The following is a 9,833-nucleotide window of genomic DNA, read 5'->3' on the forward strand; positions in this document are numbered from 1 at the left end:
CGAAGTCACGCCATTCTACTTCCGGTCAATGGGACCTATCTTTCGAAGAAATTTGAACGAGGGTCAATGGAGAGATAATAATTATTTTTTGATCCCATTTGAATTGAGCCATGGTTTACAAATATGATGTTCGTCAATTTAAAGGATAATTTTTCAACCGAAGAAAGTCTCAGTTTATTGTTAAACTGTTGAAGTATAAGACTGTGAAAATACGTAATTAGAAAGACTACACACTTCATGGATGACGTCTGCCTGAAGCTACGATGTCTCAATGTATCGTACCGGGGATGTAACGTTACTCTAATGAGCAGAGGATCTTGCTTGTTCTTTTGCTTATCTGCTAAAAACACTTGACTGGATAAAACCCAGCAGTTAAGATGACGTTACATGTGTTGTTTAACAGAGCTAAGCTAGCTAGCTAGCGAGCAAGCAGAGCATCAAGCTAGGTGAGGTAGATTGTGTGAGACGGGAGATGTAGTCCACTGAGCGGTTTCACACAAAACTAAGTGGTCATATGACAAACCTACAGCTAACTGAGACTTTCTTTGGTTGAAAATGTATCTTTGAAATTGACGAACATCATATTTGTAAACCATGTCTCAATTAAAACGGGATAAAAAAATAATTTGCCTCTCCCCGTTCACTACCATTCATATTTTTTCCGAGTTTAGGTCCCATGAGGTCCACCGGAAGGGGCGTGACTTCGGCTCTCTATAGCTACAGACACAGAAATGGCACATACTAAGGAAAGCTCATTGTGGGACTGGCTCTAGTGGCTGTAATTCTGCACCAACGCTGAATTATGGGAAAGAGACTTCAGATACAGTATTATGAGACCACAAAGGCCTATATAAAAGCATCCAAAGAGCACCATGTAATGGGACCATCCTGGAGGTAACCGGCTCCATCTAGCCTACTGCTCCCAATAAGTGACAAAATAACGCCAACGTTTTCCTATTTACATGTTGTGATTTGTATATTCACAGCGTGTGAGACACAGCCATCTTAGGTTACCTCCAGGATCTGGGCTAAACTAGGCTAGCGGTGGGTGCGTCAGACAGAGTTAGGACACGCACGGAGATGAGTAGGCTTTGTATGGACTTATCTAACTCTGGGGGATACGGTGAATACGCTAAAGTCCCAATAAGTCGGCATGTTCCTTTTAAGTTTGTTGCTCCCTCTACATGGAACAAGTTACAGAAACCCATGAAACTTAAAGAGCCCATATTATGAAAAAAACACTTTTTCTGGGATTTGGGGTGTTCTTTTGTGTCTCTGGTGCTTCCACACACATACAAACTTTGAAAAAAATCCATCCATGCTGTTTTGAGTGAGATACAGGTTTCTGAATGTGTCCTGCCTTCAGTCTCCTAGTGAGCTGTTCAAAATCGGCCTCGGACTGTGACGTCACAGTCCGAAATGAGCTGGCTAACCACAACCGTTAGCTCGTAACGCTAGCATGCTACGTCGTTCTCAATAGCAAAGCACTGCTAAAACACACGCAAGTTCACCATAATCTACAAAAGAACTACTTACATGTGCGCCCTCATTTAGAAGTCTCCCAGCTAATCCTGCCTTGTAACTGACCAAAGTTGGAGAAACAGGCTTTCTTTTACTGTCTCTAGAGTTAGCTAGCTGACATGCTCTACATCTGAGCTACTGCGCATGTGCGAGTGCAATCAAAGATAGTACAGAAGAAGAAGATGAAAAGAGGTCTCACTCTGTAGCTAAAACAGAAACCAGGTGAAAAGAGGATCTGCAGCAGTGAGAGAGAGCTGTGCAGTACAACAACAATATGGTGTTTTTTGAAAATTAAACCATGTAAACCTATTCTGGTAAAACCTTAAAATACAGTTATGAACCTGAAAATGAGCATAATATGGGCGCTTTAATGAGCTGGTCTCATTGGTCACTTTTAAGAGGATGTTGATTGACTTGGAGGCAGCCACATCTGGCTGTAGATGGTTTGCCTGATGTGTTCAGGATTGTGGTTGACTTTGAGGGATTTTCTGTTTTCAGTTGTTTAATGCTTTTAGTGTTTTTGTGTGATTTTGTGTGGTTGTACTGCTACCTGTCTTGGCCAGGACACTCTTGAAAAAAGCAAAAGCAAAGATTTTTGAATCTCCATAACTCTCTTTCTGGTTATATAAAGGTAAATAAAATAAAAAAATAAAATGTAATCCCCTTACGCTGGATATCACTGTCTTCCCTCCAGCCTATCTGAAAAGGCGGTACGGGCTGCTGAGCACCGGCTCGGACAGTGACTCGCCTAGCACTTGTTCGGAGTGCGTGAGTCCGGCCTTGGCCTCGCTGGACCTGTGCCCCTACAGCCAGGTGAAGAAGCCTCGGGTGGTGCTGGGAGCTGAAGAGAAAGAATCCCTGAGGAAGGCCTACCTCCTGGAGCCCTACCCCTCTCAGAACACCATCGAGATACTGGCCTCCCAGCTCAAACTCAAAACCAACACCGTCATCAACTGGTTCCACAACTACAGGCCAGTCCAATGACCATTGTGACGTCTGCTATTAGCTGTTTCTCTTGTTTTCATCGCTACTGTACATTTTGTTTTAAGCTGCAACTGGATACCTGAAATGTAAAATGGTGAAAGTTAACTTTCATATCCTGACCGTTGAGTGTTTGCCTTCAAGTGACCGTCTAACGAGCAGTGTTTGTGTGCAGGTCCAGGATGCGGCGGGAGGTGCTGATGGAGGGTCTGCCAGACAATGACACAGACGCTGAGCACCACAGCTACTCCCCCTCAGTGACGCGGAGCCCCCACTCTGATGGAGAGGAGAGGAGGCTGCAGCAGCCCTCAGGACTCATCCACTCCAGCCTTCCCCTCAGCGCCAACACCGCACTGCCTCGTGTCAAACAGGAGGCGATGGACAGGGAAGACGAGGGGGAGGAAGGGAGGGAGGGCTCCGTGAAACCGTCGAGGGTTCAGTGTTTCTCCACAGCCGTACAGTTCCCGCAGTTGAAAAGCGAGCACGAGGATCCCATCGCTGGCTGCCGCGAGCCCCACTTGGCTGGCCAGAGCCTGAGGCAGGAAGAGGGGACGAGCAGCCAGGCTCAGGGGCTCTACCCCGGCCCAGTCTCCATAGACGGTCCACAGAGAACCAACCAGTCCAGGCACGAGGGGGAAGACTCCGGGAAGTCACCCGTCGACCCGGTCAGCTTCAAGGCTTCATCAGAGCCCTGCCGCAGCAGCCTGGAGGTCTCCCTCAACTCCCCCTCCGCTGCGTCCTCACCCGGCCTCATGATGTCAGTCTCCCCCGTCCCCTCCTCCTCTGCTCCCATATCGCCCTCGCTGCCCAATCCGCCCTCAACGAGCACCAATCACAGCCTGGATCCTAACCAGCTCCCTCCTTTCCAAAGCCCCAAACTCAACAGAAGCTCTCAGAGACGCAATGAGAAAATGGCCAACCTCAATAACATCATCCACAGGTTAGAGAGAGCAGCCAACCGAGAGGAAACACTGGAATGGGAGTTTTAAGTCCCCCTTTTACTTGCATCTAGCCCCGATGACCCTCGCGGGCACACAGGAGAGTCTCAAATAGAAGCTTCCTGAAAACTTGGAACGGAGCGTGGCTCCCGAAGGCCTGTCCTCTCAGACTGATAACTCATGGGAACGCAGAGCTAAACATATGGCTGAATTCCCTACAAGAACTTAAAAAGAGTTGAAAACAGTTTATAATTGTGTATTTGTTTTTGTTTTGTTTTTGATAATGCATACTACTTTGAAATATATGTGACAGCGCTAGCTGTCGTTTTACCTATTGGACTTGACATGAAGACTTTTGCAGCTATGGTGTCATAAAATGTACACTGAAGTCCTGTAGATTGCCACTGGGTGAGATTAAAAAAAGACCCCTGTCTTAAGCCATTAAAAGCACTATAACTATTTGAAAAGAGACATTGACCAAATTTGCTACTTTTTGAATAGCAATTTTTCAGATTTTGTCTGTAAGACTGGACAGTTTAAGTCAAGTAACATGAAATCCTATTACTGACTGAGGGATAGTCCTTTAAGACTCTAAATATTCAACATCTTGTATGTACTTAGTTTCTTGGTGATATGTTTTGAAATATTTGTAACTCACACGTATAAAATGTGGTTGTACATGTTGTAGAATTGTCTGCAATAGCCTTCTCTAAACCTGATGTAGCATGGTACTCACCTGCCCCTGTTATCCTCTGTAGTTAGTCACCTGTGATTATACTTGAGCGAAAACAAGAGAAAAAAAAAAAAGTTGAAAACCCTGCAAAAAAGAACAAAAAAGGAAACGTTAAATCTAATGAGTAGAGTACTGTTAGTGTTTTTTTTTGTTTGTTTTTTTCTTTTCCTCTTTTCTTTGTATAATCCTTGAGGTTTACAGTTTAGGGCCCTTGTGCTTTTGGTAGTAAGTGACGCATTCACTACACACGAGCACAGTTTACATGATTTCTTTCAGACTTACCTCTCTGACCCTCCAAGGCACTGGTTCTCAGACTGTAACAGGCCAAGACACAGGACACCTGGTTTACCTCAGATTATGTTGATGCACATCCTGCTAGGACCATGCGTTTTATTCCTATACATAAACATGACCCACGCTTATTTGAATCAATGGAGGGAAAGTACTCCGTATCATGCCTCAGACGTGCCGAGATCCAACATGAAGCAAGTGGCGAATTTAAAACGAGCAACAAGCTGTCTTTTACAAAAGAATATGCTGCTGTTTGAAGAGATGGGGAGCTTATACTTCTGTTACGTGTTTGTATTATGATCCTCCTCACGGGGTTACACCTGACGGAGTGCATTTTCTCAAAATGGGTCACTTATTGTAGCTAGAATATACGTACTTGATCAAACACCTCGACCTGACTAAGCACCGAGATGTCGTTTGGCTGGGCAGTTTGATTTGGAAAAAGTTGCTGTGAGCAACACTACAGTGCTGTGGATTGATCTCCCTTTCGGGGCTAAAGCTCCGAGTATTTGAGAGCATGATACAGTATGACCTCTCATCAACATGAAAACATCCGATCTTTAAGTACACTATATTCAAGGACACAAAAGCTTACAGGTATCCCCCCTCATATTATCTTTGACCACTTGTGTATTGTGTCTGTGGAGGTTTCTTTGTCATGCTTGCAATATGTTCTTTATGTATTTTGCCTCTATTTTATACTCAGAACAGTTAACTAGATATTCAATACCTCGTGTATGAACTACTTACAGCACTTAGATTTTGATAATTGTGAGGACTCGAAGAAAATTTCAAATATCAAACATTATCCTAACTTAGTGTCCACAAGTCTTTGCCTTTACTGTATTGTTGAAGTTGGTAGTAAACACTTGCACATGTCTACATAGTTCAGAGGACTTGGATTGTATTATGTAGAGATATATATTACACAATTACAAAAAAACAGAAAAGAAAAGAAAAATATCTTACATTCTTGGAACAAAATGTGCTGATTATATTGAAATAGAGTGTACAGATTTAATAAACCAAACCCATTCAAGCCAGTACTGGTCTGGCAAGCTTGCCCACATTTTAGACCTTCTCTCAGGGTAGTCTTGCTTTTTAAAGCTTTACTGAAACAGTTGCTCTCATCAGTGGTGGTGACTACGATAAACATTATGTGGTGTAGAGAATGACGCTAAATATTAAATGGATCCGTGGAAGTTGTGTGCGTATACGGGAAATGCAACTTTCACAGAAAGTGGTGGTTTGCTGGAGAGCTGTCGCTGTTTTGTAATTCATTACACGGACGTGTCAAAGTATAGTTTAGATGGAAACTACCAGGACGAGGCTAATGGGTTGCATTTTTGAGATCAGTAGACCTTGCTCTCTAAAATACTGTTTAGTTTTTCTCTTGGAGCCACAGAAGACTTTTCTCTGGTTTTCGTACCACCATTTTTTTGTGCATAATATACTGTATGATTAGAAGTGGCATTCCTAATGTGGAAATGTCATTGTCTTTCATGGTAACATGGACATATGACTGAAAAAGAAATGTATTTACATGCATTATCTCTTCATGTAAAGCTCATCTCATTGTTTTGCATGCGAATCCATCCTGGTCTCATTACAAGGGTTAGGACTGTGTTTTTGTGTTGTTGTTCTTGCACAGGGGACATTAAATCAGCACTTAAAAGTCTTTTTACATTAGTGAAGTCCATGCATGGTGCAGCTGATACGTTTGGCTCTCACAAAGTCATCATGAATCCAGTCAAATCGGAACTCAATAACGTACTTCCAGGTAAATATTTTAAATCAAGATTATGTTGTGCCATATCATATGCCTCGTGCATTATCCTCACAGGACTAATGCCTCGTGGTAAAGTGTGATTTAAGAGGGGTGTGGGGCTTTTTGTAAACCAGTTCAGAAAAAAAAGCAAAGCTTTTTGTAACAAGAGCCCTACACATTGGATGGTTTTATTTTGGAAATTGACATTAGTCACTAAAGAATGAGGCAATTGGTCAAGCAAAATTTGAATGATTGTATTCAGAGTTGTTAATATAGAAACAATATTTCCAACTCTGACACTGAGGGTTTGTCACAAAGAATTTTTTTCAATTGAAAGTCAGCTGTGAGCCAATAAAGAGAAGTGTCCTGCAGACTTAAATAACTGTCTTAACGCACATGTCAGGCTAGTAAATGTAAAAGAATGGACAAAGGTAAGCCTCTTGGAATTGAATTTGCATATGTAAGCCATCATTCAATACATAATTGTTTAAGATCCTGCTGTGTTGTGTTGTTATTTCTTTATAGTGAGGAGAGACCACCCACATTACAGACTAATGCTCACAAATGCTTGAAAACACTATAAAACCTCACTGTCCTTCACTGTAATGTGTATTGTATATATCCAAAACATGTTATATCCTTAACTATATGGAGCAGTTAGTCATTTCCACATTGTGTGCTTCATTAGCAGTCACTCGATTATCCAAACACGTCCACACTGATGGAATTCAGTATAATTCATCATGTCCCTTATTCAGTTATTGGGGCAGCGGCCCACTGTTTACATGATCGTACCGCGTGGTGTGTCTGAGCCCCTCCCCTCCCCTCCCCCGCCCAGAGCGTCGCTCTGACGCGATGACGTCACACACTCACGTAGGTTGTTGGGCTAGAGAATTCGCGGCGATGGCGACGACGGCTTGGTGCTGGAAAGGGACGCAGTGAAGCTGGCCTCGGCTCGGATATGACTAATGCCTATTTGATCGAGGTTTATTTGCTGCTTAGTAATTGCACGGGCTTCGGATGAATCTTTGGCTTCTAACATCTCATCACTCCTTTCACTGGTGAGTCCGCCGGTTGTGGTCGTTCCTCGGTGTGTTTTGACAGAGGCCTCCGTTTTGGGTTCCGCCCTCCATCTCATAACAACAAAAACAGTTGCAGTGAGCTGCTGCGCTAGCTAGCTTAACCAGCTAATGTTAGCTGGCAAACTTACTGGCTGGTCAATGCCACAGCTACTAATGGCAAACACCGAGTACTATCAGATGACAACACAACAGCACACTGTTTACTAGTAACGTTACATGTTATGGTCTCCTTGCAAAACAAATATCCACTTTGGACTAACGTTAAGCGTTAGCTTGCCAGCAGTACTTAAACTATTGACGTTAGCTAACTATTGACGTTAGCTAGCTAGCTGCAGAAGACATCTATTAGCTTAATGCTAACCTTACACCAAGCAAAGTAGGAGCAGCAATAATGTTGCCGTTTGCTAGCTAACGTTAGCTAGCTAACGTTACTTTTGTCTGTTATCTGACGGACCGGTTAGCGTAATTTAAGTGGCCTGGCAATAAATGGTTTCTCCATAGTTGGTAACGTTATGTTACAGAGCACTTGGCTTGCTAGCACTCATTTAGACTAGCTACGATTCAGAAGTGTTACGGTTATTTCCTCACCAAACGCTAGCTAACTTGAGCTAGCCATAGTTAACGTTTTAATTGAAGTGTTAACATAACCGTTAAGACGCAAAGTTAACGTTAGCCAACGTGAATGCTTGTGTATGACGTTAATCCTTTTTTTTGTACTGCCGTTGTTATATTAATTTTCGCCACCTGACCGTGAATGTAGTCAAGCTAACGTAACTCTGCTGTCAGTCAATGCAATTTATTTTTTTATTTTTAAAACCTGCTAATATTAGTAAGGATATTGAGGCTATTTGCTGGATTATGTTGCATCCTGTGATGCATGGTGGCCTGTCACGGGATAGGAGTAACGTTAAGGCTCTAAGGGGCTTAGCCTTCCCTGTGTGACTCTGAACTCAGAACCAGACTGAGCGTAGCCACGGGCCAGGAGCCCGCTGCGATAAACAGAGCTGTGTGTGTGTGGCAGATATGCTTTATCAGCTAGCAACGTCAGTAAAAGTTGGACCCCCTGGCTGCTTTACACCACTCTTTAAAGACCAGGCAGACAGTAGTGGAGGTCCTCCTGCCGTTGATGCAATGGGGTTTTGGTCTGGTTTCTGCCCTGAGAAGGTGTGCTGAGGTCCTGTGCTGCTCATTCACTGACCTCCTCAGATCAAATTTCAGTCTATGCAAGAGTAGCTGCCCTCTACAACCGTTTGTGGGCCTGTATGCTGAAAGATCCCTCACATGTTGCCTGTTTTAAAAAGAGATGTTAGGTGATATCATTTTACGACAGTCAATGTAGAAATAATTTGACATTACATTACAAAGTTGGTATTCTTGGTGAATTACAATTTTTTTATCAGCTATTTTAACTGTACACTGGGCAGGAAATCATCACCAGCCACCAGCTAAGTGCTTTGATGTGTTTGGCTATGTCATGTATGTGTGTTTGACCAGTCATTTGTGCAGGTAACTAACCATTGTTGGGAGGTTTAACCACAAATAATTATTCTTTTACACTAATACATCTGCCATGCCTTCCATTAGCTTGTATTGACCTTAATATGTGGCGACAAGGGTTTAAAATTGATATTATGAATAGAGTGTTCTTGTTTATTTCTGAAGGTGAACATTACATTGCCAGTTCATGTGACTAAACCATGCCTGTATGCTGGCTAGACTATAGATGTAGCGGTTCAAGATCCAGTTGGCTTCTTTTTTTTTTCGTCCACAACTGAGTTTAAGTGGTATCTCTGAGCTCACACGCAAGCCAATCTGACCAACAGTACAGCTACATTTGCAAGGGAATCAAAAGAGCTTCTGTAACTTGAACGTATCAGTGAAAAAGTCTACTCTTTGTAAGGAAAATAATTTGCCTTCATTTCCTCAGATTTCCATGTCTTACTTGTAAGGGTTTCCAAACAGCATCATCAGGACTGCTCATTGTCCGATACTGATTGTCTACGGTAAGTCGAAAAGATATATCGCTTCACATTACAGTTTTTATTTGACATTTTCAGCCATCTGCTGTTTCTTTAAATGTGGCCACCAGTACTTTTGTCCCTATTTACTACATTTGATGTAAGTGGGCTTTGGTTGCATGCAGGTAAACTGTCCGCGTGGGTAGAAAAAGAGGCAGAACGTATTGGCCGGAATGCATTCTTGGATCTCATTGGCTATTGTCTGATGCTGAATTAGCTTTTAAAAATGTTTCTGCGTTCATATGCAGATATGTGTTATAGAGATTAGCCAAAATGTCGTCTGGACCTAAAACACCTACAAAAGGTATCGACTCTGACTGTAAACAATGACCGGTGCACAGAAGACCAAGTCTTGGCCCGGATATCAGCTTACACCGGAACACAGAAAATATTGTCTGTTGCCCCCGCAGGCTAAATCGTTGTCGGAGCGATATGCCACTGAATATGAACTTTACTGAAGGCCTAAATCCTGCCAGTGCTAGTCAAGCCTTCCCTTCTAAT

At 42.8% G+C, this 9,833-nt stretch overlaps 1 protein-coding gene across 2 annotated transcripts in view; it reads left to right on the top strand.

The window, feature by feature from the left end:
• Positions 1-6,725, top strand: part of cux2b (cut-like homeobox 2b) — a 104,089-nt gene extending 97,364 nt beyond the window's left edge. For both annotated transcript variants that reach the window (XM_039803965.1, XM_039803966.1), the window contains exons 21-22: positions 2,216-2,492; positions 2,678-6,725. In XM_039803965.1, coding sequence (XP_039659899.1) covers positions 2,216-2,492; positions 2,678-3,491 — 1,091 coding nt within the window. In that variant the 3' untranslated portion in view covers positions 3,492-6,725. The remainder of the gene's footprint in view (positions 1-2,215; positions 2,493-2,677) is intronic.
• The last annotated feature ends 3,108 nt before the right edge of the window (positions 6,726-9,833 follow it).

This window comes from Perca fluviatilis, chromosome 6 (genome assembly GCF_010015445.1).
Source record: "Perca fluviatilis chromosome 6, GENO_Pfluv_1.0, whole genome shotgun sequence".
Classification (NCBI taxonomy): domain Eukaryota; kingdom Metazoa; phylum Chordata; class Actinopteri; order Perciformes; family Percidae; genus Perca; species Perca fluviatilis.